This window comes from Pan paniscus, chromosome 1 (assembly GCF_029289425.2).
Source record: "Pan paniscus chromosome 1, NHGRI_mPanPan1-v2.0_pri, whole genome shotgun sequence".
NCBI classification, from domain to species: Eukaryota; Metazoa; Chordata; class Mammalia; order Primates; family Hominidae; genus Pan; species Pan paniscus.
The window spans coordinates 116,429,897-116,455,171 of NC_073249.2; the positions used below are offsets into that span (position 1 = coordinate 116,429,897).

At 49.2% G+C, this 25,275-nt stretch overlaps 1 protein-coding gene across 8 annotated transcripts in view; it reads left to right on the forward strand.

Moving 5' to 3' along the window:
- The first annotated feature begins 3,211 nt into the window (after positions 1-3,211).
- Positions 3,212-25,275, forward strand: part of KCNA2 (potassium voltage-gated channel subfamily A member 2) — a 50,988-nt gene continuing 28,924 nt past the window's right edge. For 2 of the 8 annotated variants that reach the window (XM_055114628.2, XM_055114621.2), the window contains exons 1-3: positions 3,838-3,991; positions 5,526-5,854; positions 6,300-7,356. In XM_055114628.2, the coding sequence (XP_054970603.1) occupies positions 6,463-7,356 (894 nt within the window). In that variant the 5' untranslated portion in view covers positions 3,838-3,991; positions 5,526-5,854; positions 6,300-6,462. The other 6 variants (XM_034933367.3, XM_008962995.5, XM_008962992.5 and 3 more) reach the window with 6 other exon arrangements.

Sequence of the window (25,275 nt, forward strand, 5' to 3'; positions counted from 1 at the left end):
CAGCAACAACAGTGACATTAACAGAGTCCTGTTCCACACTGACCAGGCTTTGCTTCTCCATGCACCTCCATGGGTATTATCCTCTGTAGTCCTAACCAATGAGATGTTAACACACACTAACAATGAAGGTCCCTTTTCCTTCCTTCCTTCCTTCCTTCCTTCCTTCCTTCCTTCCTTCCTTCCTTCCTTCCTCCTTCTCTCTTTAAGCCCTATGAAGCAAGGGGGTGGCGGGGGCTGGTGTCCTACCTATTTTATAAGTAAACTGCTACACAGAAAGGTCAAGTGAGTGAGCTTGGGTCACACAGACCACAGCCCTGGTCAGATGCCTTGCCTTGTCCTCCCCTTTGGGAGCCTTTGGGTCCTGACTCTTGCACCACCAGTGCCTCAAGTCCCTCAGTTAAGGTATGAACAGTTAATCACCAGCACCAACTCCCTTCTAAACCAGATTGCCTGTGAGGTCGGGTTGCCTCCAGGAGAGATGACCCCTGGGGAATCTCTGTTCCTGAGACCAGAAATTGAGCCCAGAGGCCTGGCACTGAGCTAACAATAAAAGTGGGCAGTAGAATGGCATGGTGACTTATAAAGTCACACAGTCTTGATCTGTTCCAGCCTCACTACTAACCAGCTAAATTACCCTGGTCCTCTCTGAGCTTCAGTATCTTCATCTGTAAAACAGAGACAATGATATCTTTCCCACTGGCTGGTTGCAAGGATTAAATCAAATGATCTTTGGAGGGCTGTCAGCCCAGTGTCCTCCTGCCCTGCCTACCTGTGAGTGAGTGGGAACTGTGCCAGCACATGGGTGGATGGGCTGGTGGGGAGCATCAAGCAGAGGCAGCAGTCATGCCAGGAAGGGGAGCTGGTTCCCTGGGAGTGACACCTGAGAAGATTCACAAACGGGAAGAACTAAGAGATTCTCCCTCCAGTCCCTCTGTGTGGGTGTGGGTGTGTATGCATACACAGTCATAAACTCTTCTTTTAAGATGACTGTAGTCACCAGTCACTCACTGTGACAGCCACCACAGCCCTTCCCTCTGCTGAAGGCAGGGCCTGGATCTCAAGCAGGAAACCAAACCAAAGGGAAGGGAGTGGTCTTTGGGGATTTTCACCCTGCCCCAGGGAAAGGATCAAAGGACACTCTGGCTGCTATTGTGTGGCCAAAAATAAGAAATGGAGCCCACCATAGAACTGGAAAGGGGGCTCAGTTAAGTTAGCTGGCTGTCCATTCTTTATAGCTAATTTTGTCCTTACTACCCTGTAAAGTAGCTTTGCTCTCCCATTCGACCAACTAGGAAACGAACAGTAGGAGGCTCAGAGAGTGTCAGTAACTTGCTCAAGTTCATACAGCTAGTAAGTGTCAGTGCTGGGAATAGGGCCTGTGTTCTTTTCCTATACAGCACTGCCAAACCAAGGTACTGACAGACACTTTTCAGGGCAGAAGCCCTGAAATGTGCCTAAACAACTGTTATGATGGTTCTTTTTTTTTCCCCCTTCTTTAGTTAATTTCTTTTTTTTTTGTCATTGTTCACATTTAAGTTTAAAGGATAGAGACAGGACAACATACCCCTGAGGCCAAGTCACAAAATAGAAGCAGAGGTCAGAGGAAGATCTCAAAGGGGGAAATGAAATTCAAGAGCTGCTCATTCCACCTGCACAGTGTGGTGTGGGGGCTAAGGGCACATGTCCTGGAATCACAAAGACCTAATTCCAGTCCTAGAGTCACCATTTATTAACCTCGGGCAGGTGATTTCGCCTCTCACTGCCTCCATTTCCTTTCCAATGAAATGGTACTAATGTATACATTAACTTTTAGGGCTGTGAGAATTAAATGTTGCCCTGGGTTAGAAGTGCTTAGCACAGGGTCTGACACATGGTAAGCCCATGTCACCAATTATGACAATTGATTTTCCTTCAAGGGCTTTTCTCTGTCCGCAGCTTCTGTTTTCAAGAAGGAAGTCAAAGGAAATGTATACATATGATCAGATGGATAGAGTATCTGACTTTGGCCACACAGGATTATCTGACTTTAAATGACACGAGAACCCAGTGTGCCAAATAGGAGAAACAGAGCCCCTTGGTGCTGGTCAGGGGAAGCTTTCAGAAGGAGTATATAGGGAAGGGAACTGGAGATCAATTTGGTAGAGGGGTGGGAATGGTGAGATCTCAGGGAAAGTAAAGGGCGGGGCAATCTGGGAAGCAGAGGGAATGGGGCAACAAGGACCTGGTGATTGGGAGCCTGGAGAAACACCCCAGAGCTAAGGTGGAAGCTGAGAGCTATGAGGAGAGTTTCACAAGGAAGCAGAGCAGAGAAATCGTCATGCATTCAGTGTCTGCTGGATGCTAAACTCATTCAACAATTAAAACCTCACCACACCTTTAGGGGCATCCTGATTTTTCAGAGGAGGACACTGGTGCCCAGAGAAGTGAAATAACTTATCTAGTAACTGTTAGGGATTTACGTTTCCATCTGACTGCTTCCAAAACACCCAAGCCGTTCACTGACTGGGACACTAACAGGCCAGGTTCAAGGTGCTCTAAACCATACCAGCCCTTCTCTATAGTCATCTGTCATCCTTTGGGCCCACGGAGGTCACTGCCATCCCAGACCACCCCCTGCAGCTCTATGCAGGCTCCCAGTCTTCAACCACACCTCACAGACTACCACGATGAAACGCCAGAATCCAGAGTCCCGCTTCATGGGCTTTCAGGGCTCTCCCCACGAGGTACACGCATAGAGAGGAGGGTTTCCCGGCCGGAGGGTAGGGGGGAGGGCCCAGTGGGGACTTCCTGGTGCTAGAGCCCCTCTGAATCCAGAGCTCCGTGTCTACCGCAGTCTTATCTCAAGGAACCACCACTGTTTGGCACACCTGTCTAGGTGACCCTGACAGGGACCTGGAGAACAGAACTAGCAGGGGCTTGAGGCTGTCGTCTGCCTCCCAAAAGCACCCTGGACCTTCTCGGATGCCCTATCTAGGCAGAAAGTAGGCTGTGCCTCCCACACACATTTCCCGAAAGCAAAGGGCATCCTTGTCTGCCCACCTAGGGTGCTGTAAGCTGCACTCCTAAGTTCAGAGCCCTGTGGGCCACCTGGCTTTGCAAGTTCTGCCAGAGGGCCCGTTTTGTGAGTAGCTGACCATTCCCAAGGGCAGCGGCGTGTCCCCCAGCCTTCCCTGCCCGGGCCCTGGGGGAGGGAGTCGGAGAGTGGAGAGGGCCAGCCCTGCAGTGCTGCCTGTTCCTGCGGCTCCTCTCGGTGGGGGCGAACACAGCAGAAGAGTTTCTGCCACACTGCGGACCGCACCTGCTGCATTTCCCTGCGAAGCCAAATCTTTGCTGGGTAACAGGGAGGTGGGAAGCCGATCTGGAGAAGGGGTCGCGCTGGCGGGAGAAAGGGCAAGAAAGGGGTCTGCAGATCCTGTCTGGCGGCACCACAATAATAGCAACATGTCTCCCCCGGGGCTGGATCCCGCTGTGGTCCTGGGGTAGCTGCTATTGATTATCTCCTCCTTGCCTACTTCATTGCGTTGGCAGGAGCCTCTCACCAGCGCCCCTCAACTTCTGCCCTCCCCCATCTCCCCGGCCCGGCAGCACCCAGCTGAGCTCTCCTGGAGCTTCTGGTTAGTAAGCCGGGCTCTGCCAAAGAATGTTTTCCTCGCGGGGCGGGGGCTGAGGCCCGGGGGCCCAACGAGGTGACGAGCTCGGTGGCGGCGGAGGGCAGCTTGCCGCCCCGGCCCCCGCCGGCCCCGGCCCCCGCCGGCCCCGGCCCCTTTAATTCGAGTTCGCCGTCGAGCCAGGTGCGGCGCTGCGTGGCGCGGTGCGGCTGCGGGCGGCGGCCGGGAGCTCCGTACGCGCCGCCCGCGGGACTGCAGAGCCGGCTCCCGGCTGGCCGCCCGCACCCCGCCGCCGCCCGCACCCCGCCGCCGCCCGCTGCCGGGGTTCTGCCGGAGCTGGCCGTAACCCAGGAACATGGAGGCCCCGGTGCCCATCCGGAAGGGTAAATCCGTGTCGGGGCGTTGCGCGGCGCGTGCTGCCTTCCCTGCCCGGCTGCGGCGCCCAGAGGGGCTGCGGAGCACCCGGCGGCGCAGCCTGCAGCGCAGCAGGCTTGGGCTCAGTCCGCAGCGGCAAGCCCTTGCCGACCACTGCCGTCTGCTCGGCAGGTCCCAGACCGGGGAGATCAAGGGGAACTTGCACCCTGCTCAAGAAGAGTGCACAGAATGGGCTCGGGACCCTCTGGGGTTTGCGTGGCGCGGGGCGGAGGGCACGGAGAGGAGCTGATGGGTGGTGGGAAGTGCAGCTGGCAGCATAACCATGTCTGGTAAATAGCGCGGGTTGGTAGGACCTGAACCACTTGGGACGGCCGGGCTGCATTCGCCTCTTCGGCACAGAATAACAAACGGCTTTGCTGCAGAGAGGGCTTTCCCCTTCGCTGGGGCCGTGGGCTGCGGCCGAGCCCCCGCGCTTAAAAGGAAGCTGAGATCTGGGGCGGCAGCCTGGCGCAGGCTACTCCCCACCCCCCGAGATCAGGTTCCGGGATTTTGGGTTGGAGACTGAGCCTCGGCGGTCCCTCGGCTGGACCCCGGGGGCTTAAGAGCTGAACTGCGCTTGGGCCCGCAGCAGGAGCCGACCGCGCGGGCAGGAGGGGGTTAAGGTGGCGCTAGCGGCCGCGGCCAGCGGGAGGGTCTGGTCCTCTGCGCGGAGGCGAGCGCTGAGTGCGCCGAACGGAATCCCGGCCGGAGCCCGGGGCGATGGGGAGAGGGCCCAGACCCCTCCCCGCCCTGGGGCCGGCGGGATTGGGTCGGCAGGGGGCCAGTCCGGAAGCCGGCTTCCTCCAGGCTCCCCCTCTCGCTGCTGCCAAGCCGCCTCGCAGCTAGGCAGGCTGAGCGTTTGTTCTGTGCTCCCTGCCGCGGAGATGTGAGGGATTTTCTCTTGGGGGAGAAATCAGTGGTCGAGCGCCTGCCCAGCTCAAATGCCACCCGGCTCAGAGGGAGGCCTGCGGCCCAGGGATCCCGGAGGGAGAGTAAGTTCATCCAGTTTTCGTACAGTGGAGACTTTGTTGTGTGGGGTCTCCTTAGATGCGCTCTGAAGGAGTCTGTGTGTGCTGGGGGGTGGGGTGCTTCTTTTCCAGGACTGGCTGAGGTCAGAGCTTGTAGACAGGCGGCAGTGAGCTAGCTAAGCCCTCCTCTTGGGAGCTGCTGTGTCCTGACATGTGGGGGTAGGAGTGCTTCTTCCAGAGTCCTTCCTGAGAGCAGCTGGGGACTAGCAACCTGGATCAACCCAGGGAGGCCCCTGGAGAAGGCAGGCCCAGCTAAGCCTGAGTCTTGCTCCCTGGGAGAAAGTGCTTCAAGCTGATGGAAAGCCTGCCCAGAAGAGGCAAGGAGGCTGAGGGATAGTCCTCAGGCCTGGCATCAGAATGGAGGATGGGCATGGGGGCCTGTTACCTCCCATGAGGGAAGCTGCCAGACCCTCCTAAATCTTGGCACCAGCTGGTTCAAATGCCCTGGTTCCACCTTGCTGCTGTTTTTTTCCAGGCAACGTCACACCTCCTGAGGACAGCCAGGACTCCAGCTTTTGCTGAGCTTTGCATCTTGCCTCCTTCCTTCAAAAGGCTCCAGGCCCATGCTTGGCTGTCTTCAAGTCCCGCATGCCCCTGGCCAGGCACCTCACCGCCCCTCCAGCCCAGCCCAGTCCTAGAGCTCACCTCCAGGACCCAGAGTCTGCCCTTCTGCCCAGAATGACTCACCATTATTTCTAGCTCAAGTGAGACGTGATGAGGAGTTGGGCTGCCTGTTTGTGCATCTCAGATTCCTGCAGCATCTGATCAGCTCTGCAAGGAAGAGAACTTCACGTCTCTGGTCAGGTAAATCAATCTATCATTTAATAACAGCCTTGTGTAGAATCACTGGGTTGGAGGCCAATGAGAAAGACCCAGGCCCAAGCTCCCTAACCATGAATACCTCCCTGGGTATGAGTATCTGAGACATTAGTGCAGCACCTGGGAGAGGGTCCACTTTTAACCTATTAGCATGGGGTTATGCTCCATGAAGCCTGTGTGGTACAAGCGGGCCTGTACCAGCCACCTTCCCCCAATGCAGGGCATTCCAGAGGTTCCTGGAGAGATTGCTACCTGCTCCCCCTGATCCCCAGACAAGTTACAAGGTGAAAGTAAATTTTGCTTTGTCGTTGTGGTGGTGGTGATCATGTGTCTGAACTCTTGGCTGAGAGATGGGAGACAAAAAGTGGCAACCCAGGTCAGGCTGCCAATGCTGAGTAGCCTCATGTCAATAACTGCCTCTGTCTTTCAGCCAAGCGAGGCTGTCTCTCCAGCTCTCAGAGAGCTCTCGGGGCTCTCCTGCAGGAGACCAGGCCAATGCTCCTGTGCTTCCTGGGGCCAGTAGCAGCACCCTGAGCTCCCTGCCACCAGGCAGCTGAAAGGCATAGCGTGAGGTGCTTCTCTCAGTCCCAATTATGACAGTGGCCACCGGAGACCCGGCAGACGAGGCTGCTGCCCTCCCTGGGCACCCACAGGACACCTATGACCCAGAGGCAGACCACGAGTGCTGTGAGAGGGTGGTGATCAACATCTCAGGGCTGCGGTTTGAGACCCAGCTAAAGACCTTAGCCCAGTTTCCAGAGACCCTCTTAGGGGACCCAAAGAAACGAATGAGGTACTTTGACCCCCTCCGAAATGAGTACTTTTTCGATCGGAACCGCCCTAGCTTTGATGCCATTTTGTACTACTACCAGTCAGGGGGCCGATTGAGGCGACCTGTGAATGTGCCCTTAGATATATTCTCTGAAGAAATTCGGTTTTATGAGCTGGGAGAAGAAGCGATGGAGATGTTTCGGGAAGATGAAGGCTACATCAAGGAGGAAGAGCGTCCTCTGCCTGAAAATGAGTTTCAGAGACAAGTGTGGCTTCTCTTTGAATACCCAGAGAGTTCAGGGCCTGCCAGGATTATAGCTATTGTGTCTGTCATGGTGATTCTGATCTCAATTGTCAGCTTCTGTCTGGAAACATTGCCCATCTTCCGGGATGAGAATGAAGACATGCATGGTAGTGGGGTGACCTTCCACACCTATTCCAACAGCACCATCGGGTACCAGCAGTCCACTTCCTTCACAGACCCTTTCTTCATTGTAGAGACACTCTGCATCATCTGGTTCTCCTTTGAATTCTTGGTGAGGTTCTTTGCCTGTCCCAGCAAAGCCGGCTTCTTCACCAACATCATGAACATCATTGACATTGTGGCCATCATCCCCTACTTCATCACCCTGGGGACAGAGTTGGCTGAGAAGCCAGAGGACGCTCAGCAAGGCCAGCAGGCCATGTCACTGGCCATCCTCCGTGTCATCCGGTTGGTAAGAGTCTTTAGGATTTTCAAGTTGTCCAGACACTCCAAAGGTCTCCAGATTCTAGGTCAGACCCTCAAAGCCAGCATGAGAGAATTGGGCCTCCTGATATTCTTTCTCTTCATAGGGGTCATCCTTTTCTCTAGTGCTGTGTATTTTGCAGAGGCCGATGAGCGAGAGTCCCAGTTCCCCAGCATCCCAGATGCCTTCTGGTGGGCAGTCGTCTCCATGACAACTGTAGGCTATGGAGACATGGTTCCGACTACCATTGGGGGAAAGATAGTGGGTTCCCTATGTGCGATTGCAGGTGTGTTAACTATTGCCTTACCGGTCCCTGTCATTGTGTCCAATTTCAACTACTTCTACCACCGGGAGACAGAGGGAGAGGAACAGGCCCAATACTTGCAAGTGACAAGCTGTCCAAAGATCCCATCCTCCCCTGACCTAAAGAAAAGTAGAAGTGCCTCTACCATTAGTAAGTCTGATTACATGGAGATCCAGGAGGGGGTAAATAACAGTAATGAGGACTTTAGAGAGGAAAACTTGAAAACAGCCAACTGTACCTTGGCTAACACAAACTATGTGAATATTACCAAAATGTTAACTGATGTCTGATTGAAACCTATTACCACACTCACAGCTCAATGGAACTAATGCAGATGTTGCATAATAGCCTGCATTGTAGTCAGTGTGTTCTACAGTGTGTATCTGGTTCTGCATGGAAAGCAATAGTTGTGCAAGTGACTTTTGATCTTTTGACTTTTGATTTAGAACACAGAATATCTATCATGGCTTTCATGCACATCCTCATCACCGGCTTATGAACTTCCAAAGACGGGAGTCACCTATCAAGCTAGGATTTCAGATAGACACGTTGAGGCCACCTCATATCCCATACACAGTGCACCATATCAGTGCCATCATTCCTTCCTAATGAAATGCACACAACATCCAAGAGATGCACTCCCCTCCCCGCCATCCCACCACCTTATTTGAGCCCACCTGCCCTTTCACAGAGGAACACAATCATGGCTTAGCTTTAAATAGCTGGTGTTTGTTCAAAAGGTCATACTCATTTTTGCATTGAAAAGAACACACAGTCCTGTGTGTTGGAATTACTTTCTGTGTCACAGGCTGGAGTTTGTGAATTGCAGTTGCCAAGTAGATGCTCTGGAGGCTTGTGTTTCATAACGGAAAATGCTGCATTCTGCTTTTTCTCTGCAGTGTCGATGTGAGGGAAGCCCGGGGGAGGGACAGTTAGTATGACCGAATATGAGTTGTCAAGTTTCACATTTGTTCCCTTAGGCCTATGGGGAGAAGCTAACAAACCAACAGACCTCTAAGCCTCTGATTTCACCATTTTTGCAGGCTCCAGGGTCACAAAAACATGTCTGGTTTCTTACTGGAGTTTGCAGACATCTGCTTTCCTACTGATGTGGCCCAGCTACACTGACACTGCAGTGAAATTCACCAGTGATGCAATAGAGCTGCATGGGTGTTTGTTGCATGAATCTCAATATTTAAAACACAGGAGATAACCTATTTTCCTAGTAGCCTACACAGTATTAATATTTAGAGTATTAATAGGCTTGGAATGGTCTTGAACTAGGGGTGTTTTTCCCATCAGAAGGCAAAATCCCTCCATCAGGGGAAAAAAATAGACTATTTGGAATGGAACTAAAACTTCTGGCTCCCCAGCCTACCTATCCCTGTTCTTCTAAACAGGAACGCAGACCTCTGCAAAGCCAGAAGAGTAAGCAGGGAAGGCAGCATCTGAACACCTCACATGACTGCACCTTAGGAATTAACCTAGTCGCGGGCATGACTGTACAGTGGACCAGGGCATCTGGTCCTGACGACAGGCAGGTCTGTGGATCCAGTGTATATAAATATATATCGAGTATCTCTCTTTCACGCGTTCCTCTACCTAGCTAGTGATAGAAAAGAAATTGCATTTGAACATTGTACAAGCTTATGCAATATTTTTGACACAGGGCAATTTATGCATGTGTTTGACTATGTGTACTAGGGTGTATATATATACATACATATGTGTGTATATGTATATATACACACACACACATATATATATATATATTCATTTTCTGGAGTTCAGGTTCAGGAGCAAATCCACTGCTTGGTGGGTTGGCTGTCTAAGAGTCCTAACGGGTTAATTTGTCTCATTGGTAACCCCACTGGGCCTGGGTTTGCTGCCATTGCCTCAGACACTCCGGTATCCATGGATTCCTAGACGTTAGAATTGTCTTTCTGCCCTCCATGTGCTGCAGCTTCAGTTCCCATGGCTGAAGCTTGTCTTACTGAGTGCACAAGGGCCCTGTGGCCCTCACAGTTCCAGCTGTCCTGGGCCAGACCCACCCCGGGCCTCCTCTCTACAGTTCATCCTGTTCATCATCTCCATTTTCACCTTTTCCCTTGCCACTTGGATCTTATTATCATTTGGCTCTGCATCTGTCACTTTCACAAACCTTTCCCTAAAGAGCCAGAATGGATCCCCTGCTTTGAAACCAAGGACACCAAGGAGTAGGACTCCCTGGGACCAAATTCCACTGATCTGGACCTAAAGGGAGCCTCCTCTATGTGGAAATGTCTGAAGTCCGGGACTAAGTGATGGAGTCCCTAGATGATCCAAAGGCATCATTTTGATCTCCAGACCCAAACTCTCTCCCCATTAAACTGGCAACCAGAGCTGCTTTTTAAAAAGAACCAAAGGATGGGTAAAGAATCATTTCCCACCCCCCAGAAGAAGTAGAGTGCAAATGAGCACTGCACGGCCTAAAGGTAGACAGTAAGTTGACCCTGAAATGGCTTCAGGTAGGGGGCTTTTAACTCACCAGACTGGGCGTCTTTGCCTTTTGACAGAGTAGCTTAATTTTCCCAAACAGTGAATTGCAGGGGTCGGGCTATGCAGGGGTGGCTCCAGCCCAGGCCTCACTGCTGCCTAGTTAGCACCTACAGTTGTCTTGGGGCATGGGGCACCAGCTCAGGGTGCTAGGCCCAGGGTGCTCATTAGTGCCTGGTCACCCACATCCCCAGGTATCTGCAGGGCATCCCATGCCCAGCACAAAGCCTCTGTGCTTCTCTTCCTCTCCTTCATGGGGAGGTGGTGCTGAATTTCCAAGGCATGGGGTGGGAGGGACACAGATCTTTGGAAAATAGAAGGTAAAGCAACCCATATCTGAGGCCTAGGTCAGGGATAGATATCTTATCACAGTGTCCTTGGCCCAGGACTCTAAAATGTTCACATACAGTCATGCACATTCACCACAAAATAGGTACACTGTTGTCACACACAAACATAAAACATGTAACATGTGCAAAATACAGACAGACCAGGTTAACATAAAAGCAAACATAGAAGATATATGGTTATAATTGTATATAAAATGCACACTCTGCACAGATATAGAATTTACACAGAACATACACAAAAGACAAACATACACCACATACAAATATACAACCTGAAACTCAGGTGCAAAATACATAAAAAAATACATGGACAAAATGCATATGCATATAAGATACACAAAGGCTACTTTACCATTGTTTCTACACATAAAATACACACAAACTCAGTATATACACACGATGCATTAACTTATAATAGGCAAACAAGATACATAGCACACATGCCCAAAAATATCGCACAATACACATGAAATGCAGACATATACTCAGACCCATTGCCCTGCCCCCAGAGCTATGAATTAACAGGCACAAACAAAAGATCAGATGTAATCACCTTTGCCTGGCCTGTGTCTATATCCCCCAGGATCTTTCAAGGAATCTCTTTCTCTATTCTTTTCTCTCACTACCAGATTTCACTCCTGAGAAGTAACTCCTAGGTTTCAAGCAGGAGGATGGGTCACCACATCAAGCAGATATCTGACTAAGACCAGGAATTGCATGGGGTCTCTACCAATTCACCTTCCTCCCACCAGAAACCTGGGTGCAGGGTGTGAAAGTACCTGGGACAGCTGGTAGCCTAATATAGGCCTCCTTGCCATGACCCTTCCTTCCTTCCAGCAAATCCACACAGACAACCCAATAGCCCAGGCTCCCCTTCTCCCAGCACCTGGGATCTCCAGATTCAGCCCTATTCTCTTAAAAGCAGTAATGGCTCAAGAAACTGCAGGATCTTGAGCCCAGGACCAGGGTAAAGATGTCCCCAACATTCTCTAAGCCCACAGATTTTATTGCCCTTCCATCCTTTGCAGCTTTGTTGGGGGCACAGTCAGGAAGTTGAGACCCTATAGAGACCTGTCTCTTAAAATGAGCCACCTTTACTTGCTTGTGGCATTTCACTTGCTCTTGTACATAAGCCCGAAGGGGCCAACTCCTGATTCCCCTCTGGGTGTGTTCAATCCCGGGCACGCTCTTCCTTTCCCTCTTGTTGGGCTCCCCTGGATGCCCTGCCTCCCATCCAATTGCTATGCAATCCAGTTCAGCTTAAGTAAAAAGTGATTAAGAACATACATCTAAGGCTAAACAAGCTAACACTTTTTAGAGGGCCTGACTTTATCCTATATTCTAAGGCCATATTTAAATACTTTCTAAGATTACCCACCATTTTGGATTACTCTTGGAGCCGGTTCTTCCCCTAAGTAGGACTAGCTGAGAGCTGAGTGCATTTTAGCAAAGGCTTCACCTACATCGGAAGTAAAGAGTCACAGTCAGGCTTTGGATCAGGCCTCACTCCTGATTTCTGCTCCTGCAGCCATCCCGTTGTGTCTCACCCTCCCTTCCAGTGATGGTCGCAGCTCCCAGTCTCTACAGAAAAGGTAACAACAGTAGGGAATGGACATATGGGTCCAAAACGTGTGCATTGCTGGAAACTTGTGTTTCCAGGTCAAGGTACCATTCCTGTTGGCTTCATCAAGTGCCTCTGTGGATTCATTTTCAAGAAACTTGGAGTTTTCAGGAGACCGAAAAGGAAGAGGCCCAGGAAAGGTGGAGAGATTGTCAGGAAGAGAGAGTGGCTGAGTGGGTCAAATTTCAGAGTAAACTTTTTAGGAGCCAACATTTAATTAAGAAAATAATTAAGGCTCTGTGCTTTCTGAAACTTCAGTGATATTTGACATGCTCTCTTCCTTCTTCTCTGCTTGCCTCTGTCCCTCTCACCTGTGTTTCTGAGGCTAGTATTGGCATGTCACCATGAGGTTAGCCTTTTAAAAGGGGCCCCATGGGAGTGTGCCTCTAGATTGCATTAGCCTAGTATAGAAAGGGCTCCCATGGAAGCTGTGATGGCCTGAGACCCCAGCCTGGGTGTTCATGTTGCTGCTCCGTGTTGGGAGGGCCCAGGACTAGCTTGTCCTACCTATTCTTCCTGGATCTCTCACTATATTATAGTGAGGATTCTATCAGTATCAACCCATGTGGAGAGAGGACAGCACCCTCTGAAGCTCCTCAGGCTGGGGATTCAGCACTGCCCACAGTAGTAGAGTCATAGAGGCTGACTCCCCACTAAGGAAACTATAGAACAGTGTGCAAATTGCATATGAAGGTGGCACCACTACCCCTATGTCAGGCAGGGGAGCACAGTGCTTTGACTTGTTTTCTCAAGAGAGGGGATGATGGTGCTGAGCTCTGCTCCCCAGAGCTTTCCTGGGGCCCATTGTCATAATAACTTGTATGTGGGTGATGGCCGCCTCGTCTGCGAGGGCTATAATATCCATGGTGCTCCTTGGTTGCACAATGGAGGTTCCCCTAGCCTTGGCAAGGTATCCATTGCCAGGTTTGAACTCACGACCTTAACCTCATTAACATCATCAGTCACCTGAGCCAACGCGCAGAGAGGGGGATGCTGGGAGCTCTCTCAGTAGCTATTATGACCATCATCTATATCTTCAGACTTAGCCCTTGTTGAGTCCAACCCTGTTCCCCTATCAAAGCAACCAGCAGGGACAGACAGAGGTAGGGGCTCCCCTACATGCAGGAAGGTTCTCTTCCTCAAACTAACCTAGTTTACTTTTCCTTTCTTTCTGCTTCCCTTCCCACCAAATCTCAGCTTCATCTCTCATAGTTTGTGTTTGAATATTTTTAAAGAGGAAAAGTGCAATAAAATAAATAGCGACTGTTTTCTTTAGCAATAGCTCTTTCAAAATCTTGCTCTCAGGACTGAAAAGTGATAGATAGTACCTGGATTATCAGATAATGCCCTTGACTTCTGGGGGCTCATTCACAGTCTCTGTAGTTTCTTCTTCTTCCCACGTGTTCACATGACTCCTGTCCTCTTGAGATCTGACCTCCTTCTGGAATGGACACATATGCTAAGATGCAGTGTATGCACAAGGAAGGCCTGTGAGAGGGCTTTGTCACTCTGTCTCCTTCCTGTGTGCACCTCTCTGTCTCCGTGTGTGTCTCTGTCCCCTCTCCCTCTGTCTCCCCATTTCTGCCTGCTGTCATACAGCATCCTTACAACCTCTAGGCATGAAAATCCTAAGTTTGTGTGACCTTTTCAGCCCATTTTGTTGACTTTCCCTCAGTCTGGCAGATGTAATGGAAGCCTACACGAAAGCACTTCCCAATAGATAAGAATAAAGCATCCTGAGCCATTACAGAAGATCATTTCCATGCACTAAAAGCCATTACTTGATCCTTTTGCTGCCCCTTCTCCCTTCCCCAGGGAGACGGATGCTGAGGGAATGTGGCCTGGAGGTTTGCACTTGGGATCAGTAGCCTGGGCAGATTTGGGAATTGCCCTCTGACTCTCTTTCAAAATAAGCTGACTTGCTCAACCAAAGGGACTCCGTGAGAGCTGCAGAAGGAAGCAGGTTCTTGTGGGTTTCAGTAGAAGTCTACAGGGATAGAAGTTTGGGTGGTTAGGGCATGACATTAGTGAAATAAAGACTACCACCCGCTAGAGTGTGCAGCTGCACAAATATTTGCACACATAGCCAGGGGCTTCAGAAGAGTCCCCTTTCCTAACATCTGTGAGGTTAAATGTTCAGACTGGACAATCAGGGAAGGCTGGCAACCCCAGGGTCCCATTCCATTCTTTTTTGATCTACCTTGCTCTATACACATATGTACAGCAAAACCTCAGTTAACTGATGGGGAAACCTCAGGGACAGGAACATCCTGGTTGCTTTGCAATTTTGGTTATTTGAGTGGGAATGGGAAAGCATGTCTGGTTCAACCTTTGTTATTGAGAAAAATATTTCCTAAGTAGGTTAGCATAACTTTCCTGCCTTAGTTAAGTAGAGTGTTTGAAGATAACAGGGACCTTGCCTTGCTCAGGGTCAACATTGTAAACCTCAGTGCTTATTGTACAGTAGTGGACATAGGTGGAGAAGACCAAAGAGACAGGCTGAATGGCTGCTGCCTACAAGACAGGCCTGGAAATGGGCCACTGGGGCACGTCCTGGCTCATCAGAGCCCTTGCTGTCATTTGCCTCTTTCTACTGAAAGGATAGTAAGAAAACATAATTCTTGTCAATCAAGGTTTTGGTTAATTGGTCCTGAGTTTTTAGAGGTTTTCCATATATACATATATTTATGTGTGTATATATATATATAGTATATGTATATATGTATACTATCTTTAAATTATAGAATTATACATTGACCAATCTCCTTAGTTTCACTTATGTGGAATAAATTTGGCAATCCAAGGAATAAACTGCATTTATGTGCATTTTTTGAATGACCTCCTTTGCATTCTTTTCACCTCTCCAGTTCTACTCTTTTTTTTTTCTGCTTAGGGACCTCTCTAGAAGGCAGATCTTTCATAAAAAAAGAACAGGCTACAGGATCACCTCTTTCCTTTCCCTCCCAGGTGGCTGCCTGACTCAGGGATAAAAGGGAAGTCTGATCTAACAGCCAGGTGCTTTTGCCTTTCTTCTGTCTGCCCTGGTTGGCTATAACCTCATCACTGAGGATCAGAAAAGTTATTCCAAACTTTGTACTCTAGGGGAGTGGAAAGCTTGAAGACCTGGCAAAGGATTTATCTATTTAGCATTCTCTTTGTCATTGGTGGTGCCCTAGGTTTGAGGTTTGTGAGATCTGAAAGTAACATTCCAATGAAGAACTAAAGCACATCTCTGCCACACAGAAGGTGAGGTTTGTGGCAATCAATGGAACTAACAAATCCATTCTGTTTTTTATTATGACTAAACCTAAGTTGAGGGTGTGGGTATTAGAGCAGCTGAAATTCAGTTGCCTCTTTGGGGGTAAGCTGTACACATCACTCAAGAAACAGCTGGATGCAAGCTAAAACCTGCTCATTCTCCCTCTTGCCTGCTAGTGTGTTAGATCCATGGAAGACAGTTTCTCTCAGCCTCACCTCTTGCATTTGAGTGTTGCTTTCTACCTGGATGGGAGTGGGAGGGATTTTTCACTGTATCTGGAGCAATTGAAGTGGTGCAGGGGTGTCTGCCATCTCCCCACACCCACAGAAGCCCTCCAGTCTGGCTATGTTAGTTGTGATCAGGCAGCAGAAGCCCATAACCCAGACTTGGCATGACCAGCTGGTGCACTGAGGCAGTTGAGGTGGCCTGTCTGGATGGCTACTTCTTGTACTTCATGAACCTTAGCATGGAAATGGATATAACTTTCTGTGCTCCTCTGCACTCCTAAAATAGTCTAATATGTTCCAGATGAGTTTGCAGCTGAGAACTCCCTGCATCATTCCACTGATGGATGCACAGGGCATGATTATGTAATAATGTGGACAGCTACTGCAACATCTAGATCATTGAGGGCAGTGTAGATGTGGCTGTGTGCTAGGACCCTTGGTAGCTATCCAGAGGACTCAGTCCGGTGTCTTTCTGAGTCTCTGTGAGAGGCCTCTAAGCCCTGCTTCTCTGTGAAAATGATTCCCTAGACACCGAATGCCTTGTTTGTATGAGTGAGTAAATGCTCTGGGCTTCTAGAGAAAGCAATAGGAGGAGCTGGGAGGAAGAGAATATTCAGGGGCGCACTTTGCTACCAAACAATTTCCATGTCAGCTGCTAACATTACTGCCTTTTTAGCCTATGAAGTGTAGGGCAAGGACTTTGACCTGCCAGGTGGGGCTGGAAAGGAGCACATCAGCTCCAGGCTAAGAAATGGGATAGAAAAGCAAGAAGAGAGGCCTGGCTGGCTTTGGCGGGGGTGAGTCTCAGCTCCTGAGGGTTTGAACATGCTCTGTGCTTGCCCCAGTTCTGCCTTCACGTGGGATCCAGCGACCCAGTTTCCTTTTGTTGTCGTGCTTGGATGGTTCCTTCATTTGAAGGGCCCCAGGAAGCTGGAAAGTCCCATGATCAAGCTCTAGCCTGCTGAGCAAACAATACCCCAGCCAAATTGGCCTCTTCCTGGTTTTCTGCATCCCTGCACCCCTCTCTCCACTAAGGATAATCTTGGAACAGTTGAGATTAATGGTGCCAGCAATCAAGGAAGATTCTCTAGTTTTCATCAGGGACATAGCTGTAAAGCTCATGAGTGGAGGATGCTATTTCCTTTTCCAGACCTGTGTGCTTATGTGCTTATATAGGCTGCCTCTGGAGACTTTATATTGTGTGTGATGTGTATATATATACACACACACACACACACATATATATATGTATATATATATATATAGAGAGAGAGAGAGAGAGAGGAAATGGCCGCCGCTCACTTAGGCTCATGCAGCACAGACTCCAGTTAGGGTTTGCACTGGCTTCCTTGCTGCTTGTGCATGAATCTTCAGCTGCCCTCCCATGTCCTCTCTCTAATAATTGCTGAAAACTCAAAGAGGTAGATAAATAAGCCTCCTTGGGATCAATAGCAGAAGGAACTCCAAGGCTGATGGTAAAGCTTCGTAAGGATGATGCCGAAAGGGAACTGGGGTCTCCATGGTGATAAGAGGCTGGGGACCAATGAGAGCTGAAGGCAGAGCAAGACTTGTGGGGAAGACTCATGGGAATTGGGAGTCATTTAACTATTTGTTTGCTTCATGAAAATTTAGACACCAGCTGTAACTACATTGCACAGGATGTATTGATATTATCATTCTTGCTGACATATTCTGGAAGCTTTCAGCCCCACCAACACTGCCCCACCCAGGACTTCTGCAGCTGAGAGTTCCTGTGTCAGTAGGGTCTGATATTTGTACATAGGTTATACATATATGTGTACATATGTGCCTCAATGAACATTGCCTGTCCACCTGATCATGGGTGTACATAGACTTCATAGAGCTCCACAGTCTTTTGTAAATATTGACACAAGTAAATAAGTATATAAATATATATTACTGGGGATTTATTTTAACATCATTCTGTGTGATATGAAAAAAATAAAATTTTTGACAGACACTGATGGTTTTCACTTGTTTCTTGCCTGCTGGGATTATCATCCCTACAACATGCAAGTGTGCTTGCCTCACTCTCAGCCTAGTTTCTGTGGCCATGAGGGTCCAGGCAGAGACCAGGCAGGATGGGAGAGGGTCCTCCTGGATGCATTGGGTATCATCTTGGTGTGTGCCTGCCTGCCCTTGACTGGGAGCCCTGCGCAGACGAGGCAGAGTATGTGGATGGGAGGGTGGGTGGGTGCGTTTGAGATCTCCCCAATTACATCAACACTTCCTGTATCTTCCATGGAGCTGGAGGATGTGTGGGGGCAGGGTACCCAGTTTGAAGACCAAACACAGTCTGGGAATCATTTAAATGCAGCCGCACCCACATTTGCAGGCCTTGTCCTCAAACCCACCCCCACCTCTGCCCATTACTGCTGGCCCAGGAGTCTGGACCAACCGTGCTGTCCACTCTCAAGTGAGGAGAATGTCTATCTTGGCCTCCTGAGATGGGGACACAGCAGCACCTTCGTGGAGAAGGTCCTAACACACACACACACACACACGCGCGCGCGCGCACACACACTGCTGAGGCACATCTATGTGATTTCCTCTGAGGGCTAATCTAGTCCTGAACTCCTGCAAATTTAGACAGCTCAAAAGAGGCCATGGTGTGGAGTATGACCACAGGGAAGTCGGTGCCTCAGCCACTAGCAGGCACATCCCACCCCTGACCACCCCCCTACTCCAAACACCCAAATACCCAGGTATCTTATTAAAGATATTTAGTTTTACCCCTTCACAATCTACCATGCTCTGCCCCTAGGAAAACTGACCAGCCAAAGCAGCTGGGCTCCCCACCCTCACCTCACCTTCAGAAGGATGTGTTTCTGGGTGCACGTACTGAGGTGACAAGGGAGAGGGTGGCAAAGAGACAAGAACCATTTGGGACAGCTGCTGCTATGGGCACCTTCATATTGGGCATTTCCCCCACCATAGTGGGGCTCTAGACCTCTGCGGAACAGCCTCAGGCTGACTAATGGAGTGGGGCTCCCTACTCCAAAGAAATGGGAAACTGAGTCAGGCTCCCAGGCCTGGTCCCTCCTGCTGGGACTGCGCGAGGAACTCCTGCCTCCAAGAAGCTGGGATGCTGGGAAGATGGGAGCTGGGAAGAATTTTGTCTAAACAGTCCCTGACTGTTTAGATCTTGTTAGGTAAACTGTTAACTTAGCTCTTGTTAGGTAAAAGCAAGGAGGAAAGGGAGGGAAAGGGAAAAGGGGTGTGTGGAAGCTACAACATCAAGATCCGCATTCTTCTCTCCACTTTGGTGAGGAGAGCTCAGCTAGTTCAAGTGTAGTCCACCCATGCCACCTATGCACACCGAACCCTCCCCACCTGACCTGAGGCACCTGCCCTGTACACACTCGACCACCCTGGGCTCACCCCAACCAGTAGCTCCCACTTAAGAGGGGCACTTGATGGGGTGGGGTATAAGTGGGGAGCTCTCCTAGTCCAGGGGGCCAATGTGGTGGACAGGGGGAGCAAAGCTGATCGGCACAACTGAGAAACAATATTAACCCTGGAGAAAGAGAACAGCTCTGGAGCCAAAGGCTTGGGTTTTGAATCCCAACTCTGTCACTCACCGGCTCTGCAACCCTGGGGCACACTCTCTTTGAGCCTCAGTTTCCTCACTTCTATAAAGGAAATCATGACTCCTGCCTTATCTTGTGAAGATCAAATGAGCACCTGGCGCATAGTGGGAGCCAATAAAAATATATGAGTGTGCCCTTTCTCTTGGATTCCCATGTCCTAAAGATCCATGTGGGGCAGGATACTCAGAAATCTGAAAGTTGAAGGATTTTCAACCTTTTCTGGCCCAAGGGTTTCTAATCTGGAACAAGGGGTACAACGATCAACTCCAAAGGGTCTAAAAGCCCCTGAAATGATGTATGACATGTTGTGGTATGGTTATTTTTCTTGACGTGTCCCCAGCCCCCAAAATTTAAAACTATTGGTCAAAAGTAGACACCTTATCTTCTCCTCTATATCCAGGAAGGAACAGTGATTTGTCCACAGTGATTTTCATATATTTAAAAACATTCCTTTATTCAAAAAAATGTTTTTGCATTTGATGCTTAGGATATTCTGCCCTTGTGGGTTTTCCAGACAGGAGAAGAAGATGGGAATTTACCCGCACCTGAGTTAGTGGCCAGCACAGAGCTAGACCCGGCTCCTGCTCCAGGACTTCTCTTTCTATTAATCTATCCCATGTGCAGTAGCTGTGCTTGAGTCTCAGTTCCTGGAATCAAGACCTGAAATATCCCCAGGCTGGTTTAGCACAGCAGTGGGGGAAGAACCACATATTTTGAAGTGATTAATGCTATTTAAATGACATGCAAATGAGGCAGGTCTGCATCTTTTTAATCCATCAACTGGGGCATTTCTCAATCTATCAGCTCTGGTTATCCTGTCCTTTTGTTTTCTTAGGTTACCTCCTCACACAGACTCACACACCCTAACTTAGGTCAGTAAACAACACATTCACAAATCACTGGCTTATCAAGAAATGGTCAAGGCTCTTTGGCCTTGTACCTATTCCAACCTGAACACTAGCCAGGACTTGTAGTCACAATGGTGGCCAAAATATCTATGTCTTGGAAAAGCAGAGAAATGGCCTTGTTCTAGGACCCCTCACCTTGTATCTTTCTCTGGCCCTAGAAGAGACCTCTCATCTCAACTTCTTGGGTCAGACTGGCCTTTAGGTGCAGCCACTGCGAGTCACCTGAGTTAAATGGCCTGTGGTCAAGGTGCCACACATCTCCTAATGCCCTGTCCCACAGGTCCCATCGAGATTGCCTTCCAGAGCCTGCCCAACACCACATCAGCCCTAGGACCAAACCCCTCCTCAATTCCAAGAGACTAGAGCTCCAAAGAGTTCCTACAGGCTTCCCAGATTCTAAGGATGGTGAGACTTGTTGCCTTAGGAAATGCTGGGCCTTGGAGTCAGGGTTGGGTTCCATCTCTGGCTCTACGGTATAGGCTGTTATCTATGTGACCCTAACAAGGGAGTTAACATTCTAAACCTCAGTTTTCTTGTCTCAACTTAAGATTAAAATGCCTACCTTACAGGGTCAGCATGAAGATTTTAAAAGGCATTAATATCTATATAAATACAAAGTACCGTACGTGTTATAAGAGCTTACTTTGTGCCAGACTGCAAAGTATATGACATGCATCATCCCATTTGGTTATCATTTGGTTATTTGTCCCCACCCAAATCTCATGTTAAAATGTGATCCCCAATGTTGGAGGTGGGGCCCGGTGGGAGGTGTTTGAGTCATAGGCACAGATCCCTCATGAATGTCTTGGGTCATCCCCTTGGTGATAAGTGAGTTCTCACTCTTAAGTTCACACGAGGTTCTGGTCATTTAAAAGTGCGAAGCACCCACCCCCCTCCCTCTTGCTCCTGCTCTTGCCATGTGAAGTGCCTGCACCAGGCACCATGAGTAAAACCTCTCTGAGGCCTCCCCAGAAGCAGATCCAGGTGTTATGCTTCTGGTGCAGCCCACAGAACCGTGAGCCAATTAAACCTCTTTTCTATACAAATTACCCAGTCCTGGCTACTTATAGCAATGCAAGAATGGCCTAATACAGTAGGTGTTATATCTATATTTTAATCAGATTAAGAAACTGAACTTCAAAGAGGTTGCATAGGTAGCCCAAGGTCACGCAGCTAAATAACTGGCACAGTCTTTGTGAGGTCCAAGCCCATACTCTTTATGAATATTACAATCAATAGATATTAGTCCTTCCGTCATCATTGGCTTCTTCCCCCAGGTGATTGAGGGTACATAGATATTTCTTTTTTTTTTTTTTGAGGCGGAGTTTCGCTCTTTTTGGCCAGGCTGGAGTGCAATGGCACAATCTCGGCTCACTGCAACCTCCGCCTCCTGGGTTCAAGCAATTCTCCTGCCTCAACCTCCTGAGTAGCTGGGATTACAGGCGCCCGCCACCATGCCCGGCTAATTTCTTGTATTTTTAGTTGAGACAGGGTTTCACCATATTGGCCAGGCTGGTCGCAAACATAGATATGTCTTAAAAGAAGGCAAGCAAAAGAACCTCATCAGCCCTAAGGAGGCTTAATATAATCAAAATAGTCCACCTAGCCTAGATGAACTAGGCTGGGAATGGCTTTGATCTTGGCTCTAAGCTCCATCTTGCTGAGCCCTGGTAAGTGGCATCTGAGATCTGTGGGATGGAGAAAGGCGCCAACCCAGGGAAGAACTGTCTCACTCTTCTTGTGGTGGAGGAAGCCAGGCCAAGCAGAAAGCCGCTGTTCTAACCCCAACCCCAGAGGTGTTAAGTGAGTAGCCTCCTCCCACACGCTGGCGGACCCCAGCCAAGCCCCACCCTGTTCCTAGAGCCAATGCCCCATTTCTACCTCTAGTCACCTAAGTGTCCAAGGTTACAGTTATCAGGCACCTTGCCAACTCATTCCACAACCCATCCATCTAGACCTTGGTGTGCCCAGCATCTTTGCTCTAAGTGGGACCAGACCTTTTAGGAACTCTGTCCCACCTCCCTCCACACCCCTCCACCAGCTCTTAGTGCCCCTTCACACCCAACGTGCTTCAGATGGTGGCTGTGGCTGAATGGAGTTCTCCTCCTCCTCCCTCAGAGAGTAAAGGGGGAATAGACCTATCTTGGGAAAGACACACACACACACAGAAGCACAGTCAGAGAAATATAAAGTCCCAGGACCTGATTTCATCATTGTTAGCCTAACCTTGCAAGCTACTAAATCAAAAGTAAGATATTTCTTATACAAAGTAGGTATTCAGTAAATACAATGGCTAAATAAATGATTCAAACTCAACTAAGAGATAAGGACCATAAACCATGTGCAGGCATTGCACTGGGCAGTTTGCCCGTATTATCTCTCTTAACTCTTGCAACAACTCCATGATATCATTGTCATTATCTCAATTTTCAGATGAGAAAATTGAGGCTCAGGGAGGCAAAGTAATTGCCCATCCTCAAACAGCTAATAAAAAGCAAATCTAGGACTGAGCTCCAAGACAGCACGAAGCCATCTGTGATGGTTGCTATTAAGTGTCAACTTGACTGGATTGAGGGATGCCTTGATGGCTAGTGAAGCACTTTTTCTGGGTAGTCTGTGAGCGTCTGTCAGTTTCCAGAAAAGACTGACGTAAGTCAGCGGACTGAGAGAGGAAGACCCGACCTCAGTGTGGGCAGGCACCATCCAGTGGGCTGGTGGCCCAGCTAGGACAAAGAGGGCAGAAGAAGGGGCTATGCTTGGGTCTCACTCCCCATTTCCTCCCATCCCACTCCCTCTCTGCCTCTTTCGCTCTTTCTCTCGCTCTCTCTCTCTTCTGGAGTAAGAGGCCTTTGTTTCCTCTTGCCTTTGGACATCAGACTCCAGATTCTTGGGCTTTAGGATTCGGGACTTGCACCAGAGGCCTCCCAGGGGCTTTCAGGCCTTTGGCCTCAGACTGGGGGCTACACTCTTGGCTCTCCTTGTTCTGAGGCTTTCAGAGTTGAACTGAGACATGCTGCCAGCCTCTCTGGGAGCCACACTACTGGCTTCTGTCATCTTCCAGCTTGCAGAAAACCTATCTTGGGACTTCACCTTAGCAACTATGTGGGCCAATTCCCCCTAATAAATTCCCTTTCATATTTATCCCAGTGTTCCGCCCCTCTGGAGAGCCCTGACTAATACACTGTCAAAGCCTTTGATGTGAAACCAGAGCCACCATCCTGGTGGGGTCAACACTCAGCTGAGCCTTACAAGGACACTTCAGCAAAAATCGCCAAGGACTCTGACTCTGTTTCCCCAACCTCTTACCCCTGAAACTCCAGGAAAATATAGGAACAAGGCATTCTGGGGAAGATAAGGAAGTCTAGGGATTATGAGGTACAATGGAATGGGATCACCCTCCTCGGGTATTTTTGTCAGTGGGATTCATGAGGCTGCAAGGTGTGAATGAGCAATTGCTATATTAAAAGTTCCTGAAAAAGCTGTCTTCCTTTGGGTGTCAGCTCCTGACAGACAGAGAAAGCCTAGCGGGAGGTCTGAACTTCTTCCCCAGCCCCCTTCTTCATTCCTCCCCATCAGAAAGGAAAGGTGTAGAAAAAAATTAATTGGGAGAGGGGAGGAAATGAACCCTGAACCAATAGTAGCCCATAAATAGGCAGGAGCCTTTAATAAATGATTGCAAAATAAATGAGTAATTCTAGGAATGAATAATAAAAGAAAACGCTTATATATGGCACATACTCTATGCCAGGCCCTGTTCTAAATAAGTTTATCAATCCTTACAACCATCCTATGTCTAAGGCCCTAATTAGCCCCACATTATACTCAGGAGAACAGAGGCACAGAGAGGCTTAACTGACTTGTGAGGAAGCTGTACATAACTTCCAAAGGCAGGATTTGAACCCAGGTCATCTGGCCACAAAGCCCATGCTACTAACTCTCCCTCTTATTCATGACCCAGACTCCAAAGCAGTTTCTTATCCACTGACCTTCACAGTAAATCTGTGTGGCAGCCATCGGGTCAGGCATTACAACACTCAGTTTATAGACAAGAAAACCATGGTGCTGAGAGGATGGAAACTTGCCAAGGACACATAGCTGGAAGTGAAGAAAAGAACTCAGGTCTCTTGTCACCTGGTCCCTGCTTCCTTATGTGACAGTTGCCTCCCAAGAATAAGGCAAGGGGTGAGGAAGTTGGGGGCAATAGAATCCTGGCTAGTCCAGTCTGGAAAGGGTCTTGGAGATCAACTAGACCAACTGCCTTATTTTGTAGGTGAGAAGATTGAGGTCCAGAGGAGGCCAGCAGCTTGCTTAAGGCCACAAGTAAATTGGCAACTAAAATGCCAGTCTGCCGACTGCCAATCAAGCCAATTACACCATGCTCTTCTTCCAAAGAAGTCAAGGGTCAAGCATTTGGCAAGAGAGAGATGCACTAAGTCAGGCACCATGAATTAAGCTCCTATTATGTTCCAGCACCTCATGCAAATGCATAGAATGCAAAGAATTGTATCCCCTTCCTTGCTATTGGGGAATATATATCTGTAAACAAAACAGTCAGAGCTCCTGCTTTCATGGACTTGACTTTCTGGTGGGGGATAAGTGAGAAAGAAAATACTATTAATAAAATCAAAGCAAGATTGGGAGATGAAGAGTGACAGTAGGCGGTGCACTTTTATGCAGGATGGGCAGGGAAGGTCTCTTGGATAAGGTGACATCTAAGCAGAGACCTTTAGGAAGTCAGAGAGTTGGCCATACAGATTCATGTGAGAAGATCATTCCATGCTCAGGGAGTGCAAGGGCACAGTCAGTGAGGCGAGGTGGAAGAGGGCATGCATTGAGGCCAGTGCTGCAGGAGCAGAAGAAGCAAGGGGGAAGACAATGGGAAATTAAAGAGTAAGGTTGGGAAGGGGACTTGCAGATTCTATAGGACCTTGTAGGACTCTGGACTCTGCTCTGGGTAAGGTGGGAAGCCATAGGAGGCTTTTCAGCATAGGAGAAACTTAACTGGACATACTGTTTTCAGATCACCTCAGCTGCTGTTTTGAACAGACTCTAGGGGGCAAGGATAGAGTCTGGGGCCCAGTGAGAAGGCGAC